Below are 18,409 nucleotides of genomic sequence, written 5' to 3'. Positions count from 1 at the left end.
CCTGCACCTGCACCCACTCACAACCCGCCCATTTCCGCAACGATGATGCATATCATCCTCACTATTAGCTACACTCTCCCCAGCCAGATCAATGCCATGTCTATGTAGTGTGTTTCTTGTTATAAGTTTTCGATGCGAGAGTGCAATGTACAGTGGAGGGAGGTTGGGCGCCGAGGCCCACACCCACGCCCGCTTAGAACTTGGGCGTGAACTTGGACTTGGCGCGGAGGATAGGGCCATACTTGTAGAAAATGAATGGCACGGGCGCAAGGAGCAGCGCAATGAAGCCGAGGAGCGACGAGGCCCAGTGAGTGCCGAGCTTGTTGTACATCTGTGTGGCGAACAGCGGGAAGCCGGCACCAAAGGCGGAACGGACGACAGTCGAGGCCGCGAGGGCCGAGGCGGCCGACCAGAGGTAGACGTCGATGATGTAGTTGAACAGCGAGACGAACAGGCCGAAGACGGCGATGCCCATGAGGCCGCCGGCCAGAACGGGCGACATCCAGTGGATGTGGGGGTACGCGGTCCAGGCAAACCAGAACATGGAGATGACGAGCAGCCAAGCGCAGCCCATGCAAAGCTCGAGGCGCTTCTCGGGGGCGGGGGGATTGGGGGCGACGCTGGCAAGGTACTTGCGGTACCTCGAGTCAATGACGGTGACGTAGAACAGGGTGCAGATGGTACCGCCAGTGAAGAAACCGAGGAAGGCAAGGCCGTTCTCGCCCGCGTTGAAGTGGTGGATCTTGACAAAGACGAAGGGGAAGGCCTCGAACAGAAGGTAGACGACGCCGTAGACGAAAGCCATGTAGATGGTGATAGCGAGAAGGATGGGCTCCTGGGCAAGCATGATGAAGGGCTTGAAAAGGATGTCGTTGATACGCTCCTTGAACGTAACCTCCTGGCGCTCAACTGAGGCAGTGTTAGCGGGTGCGGCGCAAGCCCACCATCGCAATGTACTTACTCGGCGCGTAGTAGCGGTCGTCACCCGTCTCCTTGCGCAGACGAGCGGCCTTCTTGGCCAGAATGATCGGCGCATACGTCTCGGGCAGGGTGAAGAGGACGAAGATAAAGCAAACACCGGCGAAGATGGTGAGGATCCAGTAGATCCAGCGCCAGTTGGTGTTTGTGACCTCGATGAAGCCGCTAATAATGGGGCCGAGGGACGGGCCAGCGAACGGTGCGAGACCAAAGAGCGCCATGGCACGGCCACGGAGGTCTCCGTCCCAGATGTCGGCGAGCAGTGCGCCCGAGTTGGTGAGCGGTGCAGCGGCGAACGTGCCGCCGATGAAACGGAACGCGAGCAGCGCGCCGACGTTGGGCGCGAGCGCGCATCCGACCTGCATGCAGACGTAGACGACAAAGGCGACGAGGAAGACGGGCCGGCGACCGTAGATCTCTGAGGCGGGGCCCCAGACCAAGGGACCGAGACAGTAACCAGCCACAAAGAGCGAGATGCAGAGAATAGCCACCTCCTCGCTAATGCGGAAGTGGATCATGATGGGGACGGTGACGCCCGACGGGGCCGAGGACGAGAAGGTCGAGTTCAGGACGAGGATACCGCCAAGAGAAGTGAGGTACCACCTGTACGCGATGGACCAGTTCTGTTGTGGCGTCAGCGGGCGCTCGTAAGGAGTCCGGCGGTTGGCTCCAGAGCCGGGGCCTCTTTGGTTCAAGCCCGGCGGGCAGCGAGGGCGCCCTTCGCATCACTCACCTTGGGGTTGATCTTCTCTCCAGGCTCAAACTTGACAGCATACGGGTCGAACCCTTTGGCCTCACGCTCGAGCTCACGCTCGACTTCCTCCTCGCGCGAGCGGGCGGGCGCGAGACCCTCCTCTGCGTCCTGGCCAGTGGGCGAGACACCACCGAACAGGCCGACGGCGGGCGGGGTCGAGAGGGCGCGCGTCAAGCTGCGCATGGGGATGGTGCCGTCGCCGCCGGTGTAAGTCGGCGGCTGGTGAGGCTTGGTCGACGCCTTCTCATGGTGGGGATGGTGCTTTTCCTCGTGAGTGGCAGTGTGCTGGTGGTCGGCTGCCGTCTTCTCGACGTCGGCCCACTGTCCCTTTGTCTCGTCGGCCGTGTTGGTCACCGTGTTGACCTGTGTCGGGGTCGACTCTACCGTGTGCAGCGACTCTGGCATGTTGTGTGGTTGGGAGGGAGGATGGAAGCCAAAGGGTGAAGATTATCAGGCGGCCAGGGGGCTTGGAGTTGCTGCTACTGCTCGCCTGGTGACTGGCAGCTCTGCGATGTCTGTGTGTAATGTAGGGTAGGGTGTCTGTCTTGCCGCCGTCTTGCCGAGAATGTGATGCAAAGAAGTTGGATGACGTGGGTCGCGCAAACGACGCTAGTCAAAAGCGAGGGGGGGAGGGGCCAAAGGCAACAAAAGAGACAAACAAGCGTGTAGAGCAAGCCCCGTGTCAATCAATCGTGCTGGGTTGGTGATTGCGGCGTCTAGACCACCGTGGAGATTATGATAATGCCACAGTGAGACAGCACGCTGGGCAGTAGTAGTAGGGAATGGGGATAAGAGAGTCGAGAGAGATGCTAGCTAACCAAATGCCAGTGAAGAGAAGACCAGCACGATGCAATGCAAAGGAAGGAAGGGGGTGAGTTGTGGGTCATCTCCTCCCCGCCTCCGCTCGCCTGAGAAACGAGAGTTTTATACCACATGATCATGATGACGCTGTTGGTTTGGTTTGCCGTTTCGAGGCACGCCGTCAGAGGGGCAACAGAGCAAATGGCACTAGTCGAAAGAGTAGAGTGAACCGCAAATAAACATTGTCAGGGTTCATTGCATCCTTGTCCTGCCTGTCCTGCGCGCGTCCTGCCCGAGCAGCGCGGAGTGACAGGCAAAGGAAAGGACACGAGTCAGCTTGCACCTTGCAGTTGCTGCGGACACTAAAGACGCATCACCGCCGGAAGCCTGGACCTGGACGGGTGAGTGGGGCTGGTTATCGCTCACTTTGGCGCTAGGCGGGGCCGCAAGGCCGGCCGGCACGCTCGCGGCACGGCTCTAGGCGGGTAATCGACCCACCAGCCAATAACAAGGAAAAGATATCGGCGCCTACGGCCGAGAGCGAGTCAAGCATAACGAAGTCGCGCAGAGGTGACGCACGACGAGCACCGACCCCGGCGAGCACGTTCGACTCGATGGCCGACGCGCATCGCATCGCACGCCCGCGCACACACCCGCTACCTCGGGGCCACCTCGGGTCCGCAGCTCGCCGGCGGCCGCTGGCGCCCACCCTAGCTCGGCCTGGTGACGACGCCTGGACTGGGGCTACATATACGTCGTCGCCGGGGGGAGGCCCCGCAGCCGTCCACTGTTGCTGTTGCTACGATTGCTGACGGAGCACGGGGTTGTACATCACTAATCAACACTGTCCAGCTCATCTCTCGCCCGGCGGCGGTGCTGCTCTGCCCGCCTGTCGCTCGCAGCAGGCCGGGATACGTGGGGCTACAATACCCGTCGCCTATGGCGCGCCCGTCTCGCCCCGTCTCGACGCGACGCTTCCAAGCTCGCAGCAGTCGCGACTGAGCCTCGCGTCTCGCTCCAGTCCAGCCAGTCTCCCCACACGCCCCCTCACTCGCGATACGGCGGCAGCATCGTCCCGCGCGTCATCGCTGTGCGCACCGACGGCGGTCGGGGAGGCGCAGCAGGCGCCGCAGCCCCCGGCACCGGGCCCGACACGAACGACGGCGGCGGACCATCAGTCGCGACGGGCACGTAGCCCTTGTCGGCCGGGTATGGGGCCACGCGGTGCTCGTCGGCGTACTGCGCCGCCGCCGTGTCGGTGTGCATGTCGACATAGCGGCTCGTGCGCTCCGCCAGCTCGCGCCGGAAGTGCCGCCGACCGAGGAAGAACATGGCTGCTGCGATGAGGGCGACGCCGACGACTGCGCCGACCTGGGCGGGGGGTTAGGAGGTATGATGGAGGAAGGCCTGCGAGACGTCACGTCACTCACTGCTATTCCTGCGATCGCGCCGGCTGACAGCTTGTTGTGCGACTCGGGCTTGCCGCCTGCCCCTGCACCGGTGCCCCCCGTCCCCGCACCGGCACCTCCAACTCCGGCGCCAGGTGTGTTGGTCGGACGGCTGGGGTCGCCGACCGTCCCGGTACCATTCAAGCTGTGATGGTCAGCTTACCTCCCAACGCGCGCGGCACCCACGAGGCCGAGTAAAACACAGCACTGTCCAGCCCGAGCATGTTGCCAGGCTTGATGGTGAGCGTGTACGTCTTGCGCGGGTCCAGCGTCTGCATGTGCATGATCGCCCCGGGGTACACGTAGGAGCTGTTCATGTAGGGGCTCACGCTACCGCCGCGCACGGCGGCGTACGGCGGGTCGGGCGTCCACACAAAGTCTGGCGGGCCGGCGCGCGGGAAGCGCACGCCCGTGACGTACATGAACGCCGTGTTGGGCGGCACTGGCACCGTGACAGTCGCCAAGCCTTGCCCGATCGTGTGGTTGAGGAACGGGTACGGCGTGTACGCCTGCCCCCCGACGCCGCCGATGCCGTTCACCACGACCCACTGGTCCGAGTAGTTGAAGTACGGGTTCGCGCGGCCGTCCTGCACGAAGGGGACCGTCGAGACCTTGACGTCGTTGATGGTCGTGCTGCCGCCGTCAGCAAGGTCCCTAGACACATACCCACGCCTCGGCCTCCATCATGCACGTCACTGTCACCCCCGAGATGGTGAGCCGGCCGCCCCCAGAGGCATAGTTGACCGTCAAGCGGCCTTGGTGCGCGCCGACGCGGGACGGATTCAACGGATCCGCAGCGATAGACGCGACGAGGGACGCGTTGCCCGCCGAGCTGAGGGCGTTGGGGTTCCCGTTCGGCATCACGAGCGAGTCGGCGAGCAGGGACATGCCGTCGGGGCCAGGCTGGAGGACCGGCATCCCGTCGTGCGTGTTGAGCGTCGACAAGCCGTTCCACCACACGCTGAGCGGCTTATTGCTGAGCGTGTTCCAGTTCTCCCACCACCCATACACATAAAACTCGGTGCCAGTGTACGCGATCGACACGGACGGTCTGTTGCTCCCCCAGTTACTCGAGTTGGAGTACAGCCGCACCGGCCCCGTGCCGACCATCCCCTCCTGGTACGGCGTGTTGACGAGGTCGAGGAAGGTCGGCTGCAGCGCGTCGAGGGAGAACACGACGGGGTCCATCACCGACAAGCTCATGTTGAACAGGAGCGTGTTGAGGTCCGCCGCCGCGGCGGCGGTGGCGAGGGTCGCGAGCCCGCTGGCGGCGAGGAGGGGTATTCTGGCCAGCAGCATGGTGTGAGTGGTGATGCAGAGATGTCAAGAGCTGCAGCAGCTGCATTGCCTTCATTCATAGTGCGCACCCCACCCCACTGCAATAAGTGCTTGCTCGCTCGCTCGTGAACATGGCAAACGCCAAGGACGGGGTGGGTGTGCCTCGGTGATGCCCGCCCGCCCGCGTCACAACAATCCAGGCACACGACCTGCGGCGGGCGCGTGACGGGACAGCCAAGCAAGACACAAAGCCCACTTTTCCAGGCAACAAGAAACGTGCGTGAGCTTGTGCTCTGCTGTCGAGTCGGAGAGCTGCCATCCGCAGCGAGTGGCCGCTTTGCGGCGGTGTACGTACAGCTGCGAGGCTTGGCATGTCGGGCCGACGCCGGGGGACTTTGCTGTGCATGGTGTCTGGCGATCAATCAGTGGCAGGCATTCACCGGTTATCTATCTATCTACCTGACCAGGGCGGGCGATGGCTTCCCAGCTTACTGTGGCAGTCATCTCATCTGAGTAGCACTGCGTCGTCTCGTCTCCTGCATCAACTCGAGATCGCCAGTCTTAGCGGTGTCTCGTCATGAGCTGGATGGGGAACTTGAGGTCTCTGCGGTGCGGGTGTTGCGTCTGGCCTCCTCGGCCCGGCACACATCCTCAGAGATGCAGGGCAACTCGACCTCGCTCTCCCGCTCACCCGCTCACCCGCTCACCCGCCAGCTACAGTAGCGACGCGTATCTCACCTTGACACCCTAGCACGCGAGGCCTGCTCGTCCTCTCTGGGGCTGGCCAGACCAGGCCAGCACAGATACATTCGCCGCGCATACATCAAGGAGGGGGACAATCCGTCGGAAGGGATATGTGGCGCCTTGTGTGGCGACGACGCGACGACCGACGGACGACAACTACGCGGTCGACTCCACTGACGTCGCGTTTGTCGCGTCGCCGCCAGCGACAACAACGTAGCTTGTGCCCCGGCCCGGTCCCCCACTCCTCCCCTCCCCTCCCCTCCCAACCCCAACCCCGCCACATCTGCGAGTACACGATTCATCAATTATATGTATGTAGGGGACATTATGTAACAACCCCAAGTGGGTGGGGTAAGGTGCTGGGAGCTTTTGCTGCGCACCAGCGAAAGCGTTCATGTATGCCCCGTCTAGAAGAAGTTGTTGCGCCTGCGGCCAGCGATGCCGACGGGCGAGGCCGAGGCGGAGGCGGAAGCCGAGACCGAGACGGCAGGGACGGTGGTGACCGCGGCCGACTCGGAGGCAGCGGTGGCCGAGGGGCTGACCGAGGGGATCACTGACACGGAGACGGTGGCAGTGGCGGACTCGGAGGCCGAGGCCGAGGACACCGACGACGAGACGACAGGAAGGGGCGAGGTGACGTTGGTGCCGTTGCCGCCGCCGACGGGGGTCGTGCCGTTGAGGGTGGTGTTGCCGCCGCCGACGGTGGTGTTGCCGCCAACGGTGCCGTTGGTGCCGGTGGTTCCGTTAGTGCCGACAGTGCCGTTGGTGCCGACGGTGCCGTTGGTAGGGAGGGTGCCGTTGGTGGGGAGAGTGCCGTTGGTGCCGGTCGTGCCGTTGGTGCCGACAGTGCCGTTGCCGCCCTCGACAGTGGTGCCGTTGGTGGCGGGGGGAGGGGGAGGAGTGAACAGAACAGTGCCGTTGGCGGCGACGATCTGGTGGGTGTAGGTCGAGTCCTTGGCGCCGAGGCTGATCGAGTCGGGGATGGTGCCGTTCGAGGTGAGCGTGTAGCCGCAGTAGCCCTGGAGGAGGGCGATGATGGGCGAGGGGGTGCCGGTGGAGTTGGCGTCGGTGCCGTTAGCGACGGCCGAGGCGTTGGTCGCAGTGGCGTTGTTGCCCTCGACGGTGGCGTTGGTGGCGACGGTCGCGTTCGTGTCGACAGTGGTGCCGTTCACGACCGAGCCGTTGGTGGCAGCCACAGCGTCGGGGGTGAACGTCACGTTGGGGTCGGGGTGGACGATGAACCAGTCGGGCACGGACTGGTACACGAGGTCGAGGGTGGCGTAGACGCAGTCGCTGCAGATGACGTTCTTGGGGATCTTGGCGACGAGGGCCGACGCCGACGTCTGGTTGAGGGACGCGAGCTGGATGAGCGACTTGACGTCGAAGGGGTGGCCGAGGGCGGCCTCGAGCTCGGCGGCGATGCCGACGAGGCAGTACTCTGGGCCGGTCTCCGCAGACGCGTTCGTGGCCGCGGCGGTGCCGTTGGCGACGGTGGCGTTGCCGCCAATAGGCACGGGGAGGACGCCGACGGCGGAGCCGTTGGTCGCGGCCGTGCCGTTGGTGTCGACCGTCGTGCCGTTCGTGGCGGTTGCGTTGTTGGCGCCCTCAGCGCCGGGGTAGTACGGGAACTTGGTCTCGGTCTGGAGACACGAGATCTCGCGCGCGAGCGGGTACAGGCTGACAATCTCGTGCGCCCACTTGCGGGGCACGCTCAGGCCCGACTCCTGGTCGTTACAGTTGTCGGCGATGAAGTCGGCCGCCTTGGACAGCAGCGCCGCCGAGCACGGCGCGTCGGTGCACGTCGCCTGCACCCACTTGTCGAGGTAGGGCACGAGGGACGCGTTCTGGTTCAGGCCGGCCCAGACGAGGGACGTGTGGAGACACTGGCCGACGGGGCCGTCGGACTTGACGACCTCCTTGAGCGCGGCGCGGCACTGCTTCGAGAAGCTGGCGGGGCGTGAGCTCGTGCAGGGGAAGGGAGCCGGAGAACTTACGGAAGGAGAGCAGCGTTGGTGAGCTCAGCCGTCGTGAGGGACGCCTCGGCGGGCGTAGCGGTGCCGTTGAGGCCGTCAGTGGCGGCGCCGCCGGCGGCGATACCGGCGAGGATCTGGCGAGCGTTGACCTTCATTGCGGTGTTGTGAGGTGGGTCTGGTGTGGTGTGCTAGCCTGCTGTGGCGAGTGGAGTGGGCGGAGAGGAGAGGATACAGCAAGCGTTGCGTGATGAGCAGGAAGAGGGGGACGAGGTCTCGCTTTCTTATACCTCTCGCGACAAGAGGCGGCGCGCTGACGAGCGCCCGCGGTCGGAGAGGGAGCACAGTCGGCGCTGTCCTGCGCTGCCTGCGCTGCGCCGTGCCCAGCCCCCAGCCTGCCGCCCAGGCAACATGCAACATGTCATCAAAGAAAGCACAGTGTTCCGCAGGCGTGGTTGTTGGAGTTCCTCGCCAGTCGGCCGGCCGCGTAAACGCCTCACTCGCTGCCACCGACGGACGGCGGACGACGCAAATTACAACACCAGGGACACGACGTCATCGGTGATTATCCTTCGTCACTGCTGTCAGTGCCGCCACTGCTGCGGTCTCTTGATCCACCGCCTGCGCGTCGCTCGCTCGCTGCCTGAACTGCGCGTACACCCCTACCACCACCTCGACAGATTATTATGCTTCGTCGCTTCCGGTGGGAAAAAAGGTACCCCCCGAACACACCCAGAACTTGTGCTCAAGACCACATGTTCGTGCAAGTGGGAACGGGCCGGCGGTAGCGGTGGGCAGTGAGAGAGCGAGTGCGTGAGTGAGTGAGGGAGTGAGTTAGAGTGGTGCCAGCTCGAGGTTGTGGGCCTGCTACGCATGTACCGTGCACTGCTCCACCTCTTGCTTGCTTGGCTTGACGCATGCATCGCCCACCGCAGCAGCCCCGCAGACCGAGGCATGCGCGGCGCCGCTGGCTGTCTGGCTGCCTGCCTCCCTGGCTGCTTGGCCTTCGGCTTTATCCCTCGTCGTGCCGTGCCGCCGGTGGCAGCTACATACGCAAAACCACGTGCCCAGGGAACAGCTAGTAGATCTACCTATGTATGCATTAACATGTCCCGACACTTACATCCGACAGACTGTTGCATGGGGTGGTGCGTGGGGAGCCGCGTCGCTTGTCCGACCGATGATGGCGACGACGACGTTGGTGGTTATCGGCGACTTCGCTTTGTTCAGGGTGCCTGGGCCTAGACTTCGGTGATGTTGTTGTTATTGTTATCCACTTGCCCTTGACTTGACCCTTGACAGCTGCTGCAACAACGTCGCCGGCAGGTGTACGAGTGTCGAGGTAGGTGACTGCTTGCTGGCGGTGACAGCGGCAGCGGCAGCCGAGTCGTCCATGACGAGTGGGAGCGTTGCATGGTCGTCCTTCTGCCGGATTTACATCATGCCGGTGGATCTGAGAGCTCGCATCAGCCTACGCCTACGCCGCGTACTTACTTGAGACTGGTCTGGCCACAAGGGTGTTCTGAGACCGAGTGAAGTTTGCGCATCATGAGAAGCGAGAGCTGTTTCAACCTGAGACCGACGGGCGGCGACGTCGAAACGGCTGCGACTTCCTTCTCGGTCACTCAACTTCTCGAAGACGCAATGGTATACATGTCCGTGGCTATTCGTGAACGTGCTACGTAGTGGGACGCGGTAGGTAGGCTCCGGGTAGAATGAATGTGTTAAAGGCCGAGGTACGTGGGTATGGGTGGGGAGGGAGCGGCTGAGGTGGCCTAGTCCTTGGCAGAGAAAGTCAGGCTGTTGAGAGTCAGTGACGAGCTGAGTGCAGTGGTGTCAGCTCACCGGCTGAGAAGGTGGGGGATGGCACTGAGCTGCGGCCCGTAGCGCTGCGTGTTGTCGTAAAACTCGTGGATCGGGATAGCGAGGAGCTTCATGTTGAGCGGGACACCGATGCTGACTGGTGGGTGAGTTAGCCCCCCACGCCCAACACCCACTCTTGGGCGGCACGGTGACCAGGAAGATCTTCTTGCGCTCCTTGGGAATGGTGATGTGCGCGGGCTTGTACGGGTACTGGTGGGTGAGCAAGGGGCAACAGGTGAATGTGACCCACGAAGAAGCCGTCAAAGTTGGGGCGCCACCAGATGGAGAGAAGGTCGCGCACCTCCCACTGGGGCTGCTCGGTCGCCGGTTTGCCAGCCGTGTTGAGGAGGTCGCGCAGGTGGCGAACCATGCCGGTCTCGTCGTCCTCCGAGGGGTCGAGGTAGCCTCCAGGGCTGGCAGGTGTCAGTGGCATCCTTCCAGCCCTCCCACCTACAGCTTGAAGAAGTCGTTGGCAACTTGGAGGGTGAGGATGCAGGGGAAGCCGTGGTCCTGGGGAGGTTAGAAGCGGAGGGCTGCTGTGAAACCTCACATGGCACACGATCACCGCGTCGACCGAGCGGCGCATACCAGTCTCCTCGTACTGGTCCTGGAGACGGTGCATGCGATCAGCCACAGACGAGTCCTCCTCGGGCTGTATCGAGGTGCTCCTGGCGGAGGGTGTCAGTGGGTGGTGAGTTGGCGAATGAGGAGCAGGAGGAGGAAGGCAAGTGAGGGAAGGGAAGGGTGAGCGCACTGTATCTGGTAGTTGTCAACGGGGAAGATGTCAATGGGCTCGGGGTCCTTGATCACGACGGTCATTGTGTTAGGCGAGTGGGTGAGCGGGTAAGATGAGGAGGGGGGAGGTGGAGAGGGGAAGGATGGGTTGGCGGGGTGGTGAGGAAAGAGGAGGATGAGAGATGTGAGTTGGGTTGCGCCGGTTCTTATACACTGCGGCGTAGCAGCGGAGTGGTCAGAATACGAGCACGACGAGAGAAGGCGAGGAAGACGAGGAAGACGAGGAAGACAAGGAAGGAAGGCAAGGAAGGAAGGCGAGGAAGGTGGTTGCTGGATTGATTTCGGAGCGAGAAGTGGTGACTACGGTGACGGTGCCGCCGTTTGCCGAATCTGCCTGCCTGCAAGCTACGGTCATGGCCGAATGACGCACCACGCGCCGTCACTCACGCCACCCAAACCATAACCCGGCCTGCTCGCCCCACAACCCCTGCATCTCATCTTCCTTCCTCTTCCTCCTCATCCTTGCCACTCACAACAACAAACGCCCCACATCCCCATCATGTACTGCCTAACGCGAGACAAGCCCATCAGACTGTCCGAGAAGGACGACGACACCCTCCTCGACGAGGTGTATGCCGTCGACGAGAAGCCACTCCTTCCCTTCCCCACTCGCCCCGGCGAGGACGAGATGCAGGAGCGTCTCAAGGAGCTGCGCGCACAGATTGCCGAGGCCAAGCTTGACTGGTAGTAGGTATCAATTGGGGTCAGAAACCTATGCTCACACAATCAGCATCGTCCCTAGCGAGGACGAGCACCAGTCCGAGGAGGTCGCTGTCTCTGAGCGCCGCCGCGAGTACATCACCAAGTGAGTGGGGAGCTTGTGGACGAGGTGACAAAGCTCACACTGCAGCTTCAACGGATCGGCGGGAACGGCCATCGTCCCCTCGGCTTCGATCAACGCCAAGGCCCTCCTGTTCGTCGACTCGCGCTACTGGGCCCTCGCCGAGGACGCCGTGCCCAAGGCCAACTGGGAGGTCCGCCGTGTCGGCTCGACAGGTGGTAGCGGGCGTGACAGTGTCGTTGGCGGCTGGGCCGAGTTTGTCGTGAACGTGGGTCTGAAAGCCTCTGCGCGTGCTGACGTCACTAGGAGCTCGAGGACGGTACCCGCGTCGGTATCGACCCCAAGCTAATCTCGGATGGTGAGCTCACGAGTTTCTTCTCATTCCAGCTGACACCGCAGGCGTCGCCAGGTCACTTGTCAGCCGCCTGTCTCCCACGGCGACCGAGCTGGTCCCCGTGAAGGAGAACCTGGTTGACCGCACCCGTGTCCCACCTGCTCGCTCGCTCGGCCCCCTCAAGACGTACCCCGTCGAGCTGTCGGGCGAGTCGACCAAGTCCAAGATCACTCGCCTTCGCACCATTCTCACCAGCTACGCTCGGGCAAACAACTGGGTCTACCTTATCCCCACTCTCCCGACCATCACCTGGCTGTACAACTACCGTGCCACCGCCGACGTCCCATTCCTGCCAGTCGCGTTCGCCTACGCCGCGCTCACGCCCACCGAGGCCGTCATCTTTGTCGACGAGCGCAAGGTCACCGACCAGGCTCTCCTCGCCGACTGGAAGGCTGCGGGCGTCACTGTTCGTCCTTATGGCGTGGACGAGGTCGAGGCGTTCGTGAAGCAGACCGTCGCCAGTGTCCCCGCCGATGACAAGGAGGCCAAGTACAGGATCTTTGCCTCCAACGCCAGCAGCTGGGCTCTCATCAAGGCTGCCGAGCCTGTAGGTGTCCGGTCGTTTTTCTCACTGACAAGTACTCAGAACCCCGTCAACCTCATCACTTGCCCCGTTGACGCCGCCAAGGTCATCAAGAACGATGTCGAGATTCAGAACTACCGCAACGCGTACCTCCGCGACGGTCGCGCCATGGTCCGCTGGTTTGCCTGGCTTGATGAGAGGCTCGTCAAGGAAGAGAAGAAGATTGGCGAGTGGGCGGCCGGCGAGGTTCTCACCCGTTTCCGTAGGCAGGAGGACAAGTTTGCGTGAGTGCAGCGCCCAGTGACGACCAGCCTAACCGTTGTCAGTGGCCTTGCCTACCCAAACATCTCGGCAACCGGACCTAATGCTGGTGAGTATGACAGGCGTCATCGGAGAAAGCTAACTCGACAGCCAATGCCCACTATGCCCCATCACGCGGCAACGAGTCCACTATCGACCTCGAGACGCCTTATGTTATGTGGGTGAGATGCGTTCTCCTCACGCTTACCCATGCAGTGACGCCGGACCTCAGTACCTCGACGCTACCATTGACACCACCCGCACCTGGTTCTTCGGCAAGACGCCGTCGGACGACATTAAGCGTGCGTACACGCGCGTCCTCCAAGGCCACATTGCGGTGGCTACACAGACCTTCCCTCGCAATGCAGATGCCGGTGGACTGGGGCTCTACTCGAAGAAGTTCCTCTGGGAGTGAGTTGGCACGCCTCGCGCGGTCACGACTGACACAGCAGGGATGGCCTCGACTATGGACATGGCCTCGGTCACGGTGTCGGCAACTACGGCGAGGTTCACGAGGGTGAGTGGGGGTCCCAGCTTACCGCGGTCTAACCCTCAGGCCCTGTGGCATTTGCGCGCGGCTTCTCCTTCCTCCCCGGTCACGTTACGACGATCGAGCCCGGCTTCTACCTCGAGGGCCAGTGGGGTATGCGTGTTGAGAGCGTGTACCTTGTCAAGGAGGTTGAGGTGGGTTATTTACACGTGCGTACAAGTGCTAACCCATCAGACAAAGTACGACTTTGGCGGCCTGCCGTACCTCGGCTTCGAGGGCCTCACGCAGGTGCCTATTGACACACGCATGATCGACTGGAGCCTCACGACGAAGCCCGAGATCAAGTGGATCAACGAGTACAACACGTCGGTTGAGAAGGCTCTCACGCCTCTTCTCGAGGACGAGCTTGATCGCGAGGCACGGGACTGGCTTAAGCGTGTCTGCAAGCCCAAGTTCATCTTCCCCTGGTAGTGATGTCATTGCGGCTGCGTAACGGCGGTTTCGGCGGTTTAGGAGTTGAACGTAGAAGAAGGCACGGTACCGCGCAGTCTATTGTTTCTCCGCGGACGGATAGCATATTCATACAGGCAGGAGTTGATGAAGTGATTGATCATGGCGACCTGCACAGGGTTGATTTGCCAAGTAACGCCAGACCGCTAGAAGGGGCCACGCCACCACCCCAGCGCCACCGCCGCAGTTGAGCCGCCGTTCAGGACGACGACGCGTCTCCGCCACATCCCAGCCACGGCACACTACCCTGTGTGGCGGCAGCGCTTGCTCTAAGGCAAGCACTCTCCACCCACACGACACCCCTTGAGTGGTTTCTGCAGCCGCGACACAATTGAGACATCGAATGTCCTGCATTCTCTACTACTAAGTACAGGCAGGATACATGTAAAAAAGAAGAAGAAGAGGCCATGGCCGTGCCACCAGGGCTAGGGAGCCATCCTCGTCAAACCCAGAACTAGAGTGGCTGGCGGCGCGCGGCGCCGAGCACAAGCCAATTAGGAACCGGCCACGCACTTAGTGGTGGAACGAGGAGAGGCGGCGCTTCTTGTGGCCACGCGCGCACTTCTTCTTGCCGCTCTTGGCGGACGAGGAAGGCGCGGCGGGAGCCGGGGCAGCTGCAGGCGGGGGCGAGCCAGCGCCAGCGAGGGGGACGTCGCTGCCCGACGAGGGGGCAGGGGCCGCAGCGGGCGAGTCGGAGGGCGAGTCGGTGGGCTGGGGCTGGACGTTGAGGTTGTGGGCCGAGGTGGGGCCGGCGGCACCAGGCGAGGCAGCGGCACCGTCAGCGCCGGCGGCGGGGGGAGCGGCAGCCGAGGGGGCAGCGGGGGCAGGCGGGGCAGCGGCGGCGGGAGGAGCGGCGGGAGCAGCGTCGCCGTTGGCCGGGGCGGCACCGGGGCCACCCTCGCACGAGCCGACGGGGGGCGCGACGTTGTTCGAGTTGACGACGACCTCGGGGCCGGGGTTGGGGATGTTGAGGTCCTTGCCCTCGGTGGTGGAGCAGCCGTTGCCGACGTTGGCGACAAAGTTGGCAGGGCGCGAGCCCCACGACGCGCCACGCTTGCTGGAACCGCCGCTGCCGCCAGTGATGGTGACCGAGGCGCAGTTCATGTACATCTCGCGGTTGCCGAGGTTGTTGAACCAGGTCCAGGCGAAGACGGCGTTGCCGGCGGGCGCGTCCGAAGGGACGTCAAAGTCAAAGTTGCCGCTGCCGGCAATGGGGCAGTTGCCGATGATCGTGTTGAGGACCTTGAAGCTCTTGCCGCCGTCATACGAGAGGAGGGCCTGGCACGAGCCACCGCCGTGGACGGCGGTGCCCTGGACAGTAAAGTTGTACTTGCCGCCCTGGGCAAAGCTGGCGACCGAGGCGCCGCCAGGGCCCGAAAGGTCGCCGAGGTAGCCCTTGCACGGGTAGTTGGCGCCGCTGGCCTCGAGGGGCGAGGTGTACGAGTAGTCGAGCGTCGCGACGTCGTGGTACGGGTTGTACTTTGAGCGCAGGGGCGGGGGGTACGTGAGCTCCATGTGAGCGAGGGCTGGAGCCGCGGCCAGGAGGGCGACGACAGTCTTGGTGAAGAACATTTTGGGTTGGTTGGAGTTGTTGATCAGGTTGGAAAGAACAGAGAAGAGGAGGAGGCTATATACGCGCTGCTCGTGAATGTGTGTCTTGTTGGCTGGTGGTGATCAAGTGAGTGTGTTGGGGGCGGAGTACAAAGAGTCCTGCTCTAGTAGACCTGTGTGTGGTGCAGTGATGTGCGAGGAGGTGGTGGCGAGAGGGGGCGAGTCTGCCAGAGACGGAGGGGGTTAAAAGGAGTTTGAGAGAGAAGAGAGTGATGACAAGAAGAGAGGAGAAAAGAGGATGGGCAAGTGATGTTGGGTGACGGACGGGCGGGCGGGGCGGTGGGCTGTGCGGTCGCGCGCGTTACGACCAAGTGGTGGTGGTCCAAAGGGAGGGTGCCAGTGCATCATGCATGCAGGGGAAGGGTGCATCACGTACATTGAGGCCTATTGTTCCCTCTTGTCTCCTGCCTCTCTGCCTGCACCAGCTGGCCCCAGAACAAGGGCCCTGCCCTCCCGTTCTTGGCACGAAACGCACAATCCGGGACGCGGCAGTGCGGGTTGAATGTACGCACGCGACTTAGCGCGGGAGGACGCGTTTCAGACAAAGCGAGTGGATGTCACTGGACAAGTCGCGTGCGTGCGTGCCATTGTGCAATGCTCGCGACGTCCTTGTCCGAGCTCGCTGCTTCGAATAATGCATACAGCAGCACCAGTATAATGCATTGCGCAGCGAGCATCCACACGACTCGGACATGACAAAAAAAGGATGCACCACCACGGATCGGCGCACACGACGAGAGCAAGAAATGTCGCATTGTACGCGTCGCGGGATGCGCAAGGGAGTTTGGTCGGGACACAGGTGTAGGTACACAGGGACGACGAGTGGGCACAGAGTCCTGCAGGGCGGGCTGGAAGGGAAGGGGGGGGGACAACCCTAAACTGGTACAGTGGCATTTGGCGCCTTCCCCCTGGGCCACGCGACTTGGCCCTCTGACCCAGAAGCCAAATGTCCCTACCACCCTCTTTTGCCATCTGCCCTAGGCCAACAACCCCCTTGTCCCACTGGCCTGGACCAGCAGCACCGAGCACCAGCACCACCTTGTCCTCCACCACGTAACCATACCCATCTTCTCTGCTCCGATCCTTGGATCCACTCGCCACGAGGCAGTGCCTCCACCTTTATCAGTACGGCATGCATTGCTTCCTCCGCCACGATCTGGCCCAGAAGCCAAGACGACGACAGAAGAATGGGGTGACGAGCTAACAACAAAGGTCTGACGTGTTGTCTTGGCCTTACAGGTCTGACGGCGAGGCGGTGGCGCCGAGCTTGATCATGTATCTCGCCGAGATGAGTCACGAACCCCGCCCCCCCCCTCTCTTCGGTGCCCCCGGGCCTGGCCGGCGAATCTCCGCACCACGTCAACAAGGCGAGAATGTCGGAGGCGAGGCGATGTACTGACGAGGAGCCATACACCACACCGCATGGGTTGGACGCCGACGACGACGCACTCCACGCCTCTCCACGCCGCCGCTCCACGCGGCGCCGTACCATCGTCGTCTCGACCGAGCCAGCGGCGTCATGATCAATCGACCGAGCACCTCGAAAACTTCTTCGCAGCGCCGAAGTCGCCGCAGCGTGGAGCGGGCCGCGCCGAGGCAAGGGGGGAGATTGTCGGCGCGGCGTCGCCGCGCCACACAGAGGCCACACTCAGACCTGGGTCTGGAAATCAGACCTGGGTCCGAGGTCGAGCGGGGGTATAAAACTTCGATTTGCGCACCAGGCGCAAAACAAAAGAATTATTTCCTTCCCGTCGGAGAATCGAACTCCGATCTCCCGCGTGACAAGCGAGCATACTAGCCGTTATACGAACGGGAATTGGTTAGATATGGTTAAATTGGGTTATATTTAAGCGTCGCAGCCTACCTCCATGGACGAGTACATCGTCCTTGTCTTTACACCTGCTGAGGCCCAGAGCTCCTTGACACATGCAGATGCTACTACAGACCACTAGCCCTACGTCGCTAGCCCCTACGCCACCTGCCGGCTGACATCAGGCTTGCTCAACCATCCCCCAGCCTTGGCGTTAATCTCCCTCGCCTCATCCTCCGTCTCCTTGACGATCTGCTGGATCCCGCGCACCTCGTCGTCGCCTTCCAGGGCCAGCGGGAGGAATTCGCGCTGGTACGTCGCCGCGAAGCGCGGCACGAGCGCCTCGGCGACCCCGCGCACGCTAAGGTCGGCCGGCTTGCCGGCGCGCGCGAGCAGCTCGGTCAGCCCGACCGCGTGCACGTCGTCCAGCCCGCACGCGGTCACGAGGTCGAACCATGCCTTCGGCTCGGTGGTCACGTTCATCGAGAAGCCGTGCGACGTGATCCTGTGGCGGAGGTGGATGCCGATGGACGCGACCTGGGCGTGGGTGTGAGCTGGTGGTCCTCAGGAGAGTATGCAACTCACCTTCTCTGTCGTCGACGAGAATACGCCGACATGGCCGTCCGGATGCGGCGCATGCACCTCGAGCCCGAGGCTGGTAGCGTACTCGCCCAACAAAGCCTGCAGGTACTCGACGTAGCAGCGCGTCGGCGTCTCCATCGCGTTGAGGTCGAGGAGGGGGTAGCCCACGAGCTGCCCGGGGCCGTGGTACGTCACCTGTCCGCCACGCTTGGTGATGAAGAACTCGGCACCGACGTTCTGGACCTTTTTCTCCTCGGGGTGTAGTTCTTCGGGGTTGGGCGTGTTGTCCCGCCTGCCGGTGGTGTAGGTCGGGGTGTGTTCTGCGCGAGCCGTCGTCAGCTACCTCCCTCGCTCCCTACCAAGCCTGGGGCACGCACCAAGGAGGAACAACACGTCCTGCTTCCCCGCCTTCGGGTCGTCCTTGCGCGCCGCCAACCGCGCATCGATAACGCGCTGCTGCAGGCGCAGGCCGACTGGGTATGGCAGCGGTTCGTCGAAGATATGGTACCGGACCGGCGCGAGCGCCGCGTTTCCAGGACCGACCGGCGCGCCGGAGCATGCCGCGCCCGACGGCGGGGTGGGCGCGCCGAGGGAAACGCGCGCGCAGCGGGTCGCTTTCAAAAGGCGGGGTATTGAGCTGCGCATTGTGTGCGTGGTGGTGGCGATGAGGTTGAGGTTGAGGTGGGTGCCGGTTTATCAGCTTGTCGCGGCGGATCTTTGGGGTGGAGGTTTGGAAATTACGGGGTGCCGTGGTGGGTGCCTTGGAATCTTGCTTAT

At 62.8% G+C, this 18,409-nt stretch overlaps 7 protein-coding genes and 1 non-coding gene across 9 annotated transcripts; 1 reads left to right on the top strand and 7 right to left on the bottom strand.

Moving 5' to 3' along the window:
* Positions 1 to 56: 56 nt before the first annotated feature.
* Positions 57 to 2,609, bottom strand: TPO3 (Polyamine transporter 3). The gene is made up of 3 exons (XM_062773290.1): positions 1,712 to 2,609; positions 962 to 1,601; positions 57 to 909 (listed from the first exon to the last, which is right to left on the bottom strand). Exons 1-3 carry the CDS (start codon positions 2,135 to 2,137, stop codon positions 194 to 196), a joined length of 1,782 nt encoding a protein of 593 aa, XP_062629274.1. The 5' UTR covers positions 2,138 to 2,609; the 3' UTR covers positions 57 to 193.
* A 971-nt stretch (positions 2,610 to 3,580) lies between these two features.
* Positions 3,581 to 5,280, bottom strand: LOC62_05G006770 (uncharacterized protein; the record flags this gene model as incomplete). Its single annotated transcript, XM_062773289.1, has 4 exons — positions 3,581 to 3,904; positions 3,964 to 4,126; positions 4,168 to 4,614; positions 4,652 to 5,280. 4 exons carry the CDS (start codon positions 5,278 to 5,280, stop codon positions 3,581 to 3,583), a joined length of 1,563 nt encoding a protein of 520 aa, XP_062629273.1.
* A 1,005-nt stretch (positions 5,281 to 6,285) lies between these two features.
* LOC62_05G006769 (uncharacterized protein) lies at positions 6,286 to 8,204 on the bottom strand. Its single transcript, XM_062773288.1, has 2 exons — positions 7,998 to 8,204; positions 6,286 to 7,950 (listed from the first exon to the last, which is right to left on the bottom strand). Exons 1-2 carry the CDS (start codon positions 8,129 to 8,131, stop codon positions 6,411 to 6,413), a joined length of 1,674 nt encoding a protein of 557 aa, XP_062629272.1. The 5' UTR covers positions 8,132 to 8,204; the 3' UTR covers positions 6,286 to 6,410.
* Positions 8,205 to 9,621: 1,417 nt separating this feature from the next.
* CFIS2 (Pre-mRNA cleavage factor Im subunit 2) lies at positions 9,622 to 10,655 on the bottom strand (the record flags this gene model as incomplete). Its single annotated transcript, XM_062773287.1, has 7 exons — positions 9,622 to 9,773; positions 9,819 to 9,933; positions 9,971 to 10,046; positions 10,087 to 10,249; positions 10,291 to 10,346; positions 10,387 to 10,504; positions 10,591 to 10,655. The coding sequence occupies 7 exons, from the start codon at positions 10,653 to 10,655 to the stop codon at positions 9,749 to 9,751; spliced, it is 618 nt and encodes a 205-aa protein (XP_062629271.1). The 3' UTR covers positions 9,622 to 9,748.
* Positions 10,656 to 11,077: 422 nt separating this feature from the next.
* AMPP_2 (putative Xaa-Pro aminopeptidase P) lies at positions 11,078 to 13,735 on the top strand. Of its 2 annotated transcripts, XM_062773285.1 has the most exons (12): positions 11,078 to 11,318; positions 11,362 to 11,436; positions 11,482 to 11,680; positions 11,719 to 11,770; positions 11,812 to 12,353; positions 12,393 to 12,613; positions 12,656 to 12,699; positions 12,741 to 12,807; positions 12,846 to 13,040; positions 13,082 to 13,146; positions 13,186 to 13,313; positions 13,354 to 13,735. In XM_062773285.1, exons 1-12 carry the CDS (start codon positions 11,131 to 11,133, stop codon positions 13,588 to 13,590), a joined length of 2,013 nt encoding a protein of 670 aa, XP_062629269.1. In that variant the 5' UTR covers positions 11,078 to 11,130; the 3' UTR covers positions 13,591 to 13,735. The 2 variants fall into 2 exon arrangements, with proteins under 2 accessions (XP_062629269.1, XP_062629270.1); XM_062773286.1 differs by having other exon boundaries at positions 11,812 to 12,613.
* A 407-nt stretch (positions 13,736 to 14,142) lies between these two features.
* LOC62_05G006766 (uncharacterized protein) lies at positions 14,143 to 15,201 on the bottom strand (the record flags this gene model as incomplete). The annotated part of the gene is made up of 1 exon (XM_062773284.1): positions 14,143 to 15,201. One exon carries the CDS (start codon positions 15,199 to 15,201, stop codon positions 14,143 to 14,145), a length of 1,059 nt encoding a protein of 352 aa, XP_062629268.1.
* A 1,783-nt stretch (positions 15,202 to 16,984) lies between these two features.
* Positions 16,985 to 17,056, bottom strand: LOC62_05G006765. The gene has a single exon. It is a non-coding gene; the product is annotated as a tRNA-Asp (tRNA).
* Positions 17,057 to 17,155: 99 nt separating this feature from the next.
* On the bottom strand, positions 17,156 to 18,307 carry lipB (Octanoyltransferase). Its single transcript, XM_062773283.1, has 3 exons — positions 18,010 to 18,307; positions 17,636 to 17,952; positions 17,156 to 17,587 (listed from the first exon to the last, which is right to left on the bottom strand). The coding sequence occupies exons 1-3, from the start codon at positions 18,275 to 18,277 to the stop codon at positions 17,210 to 17,212; spliced, it is 963 nt and encodes a 320-aa protein (XP_062629267.1). The 5' UTR covers positions 18,278 to 18,307; the 3' UTR covers positions 17,156 to 17,209.
* Positions 18,308 to 18,409: the final 102 nt, after the last annotated feature.

The sequence above is a fragment of the Vanrija pseudolonga genome, chromosome 5 (genome assembly GCF_020906515.1).
Source record: "Vanrija pseudolonga chromosome 5, complete sequence".
NCBI classification, from domain to species: domain Eukaryota; kingdom Fungi; phylum Basidiomycota; class Tremellomycetes; order Trichosporonales; family Trichosporonaceae; genus Vanrija; species Vanrija pseudolonga.
The sequence above is the reverse complement of the archived record's forward strand: the minus strand, read 5'-3'. Positions and strand labels throughout refer to the sequence as shown.

Coding starts and splice junctions, on each gene's coding strand:
- TPO3 (XM_062773290.1), bottom strand. CDS start 2,137: ATGCCAGAGTCGCTGCACACGGTAGAGTCGACCCCGACACAGGTCAAC. Junction 1,602..1,711: donor GAGAGAAGATCAACCCCAAG/GTGAGTGATGCG, acceptor ACGCCACAACAG/AACTGGTCCATCGCGTACAG. Junction 910..961: donor CGACCGCTACTACGCGCCGA/GTAAGTACATTG, acceptor ACACTGCCTCAG/TTGAGCGCCAGGAGGTTACG.
- LOC62_05G006769 (XM_062773288.1), bottom strand. CDS start 8,131: ATGAAGGTCAACGCTCGCCAGATCCTCGCCGGTATCGCCGCCGGCGGC. Junction 7,951..7,997: donor ACCAACGCTGCTCTCCTTCC/GTAAGTTCTCCG, acceptor ACGCCCCGCCAG/CTTCTCGAAGCAGTGCCGCG.
- AMPP_2 (XM_062773286.1), top strand. CDS start 11,131: ATGTACTGCCTAACGCGAGACAAGCCCATCAGACTGTCCGAGAAGGAC. Junction 12,808..12,845: donor CTCGAGACGCCTTATGTTAT/GTGGGTGAGATG, acceptor TTACCCATGCAG/TGACGCCGGACCTCAGTACC. Junction 13,147..13,185: donor CTACGGCGAGGTTCACGAGG/GTGAGTGGGGGT, acceptor TCTAACCCTCAG/GCCCTGTGGCATTTGCGCGC.
- lipB (XM_062773283.1), bottom strand. CDS start 18,277: ATGCGCAGCTCAATACCCCGCCTTTTGAAAGCGACCCGCTGCGCGCGC. Junction 17,953..18,009: donor GGACGTGTTGTTCCTCCTTG/GTGCGTGCCCCA, acceptor CGGCTCGCGCAG/AACACACCCCGACCTACACC. Junction 17,588..17,635: donor TCTCGTCGACGACAGAGAAG/GTGAGTTGCATA, acceptor ACCCACGCCCAG/GTCGCGTCCATCGGCATCCA.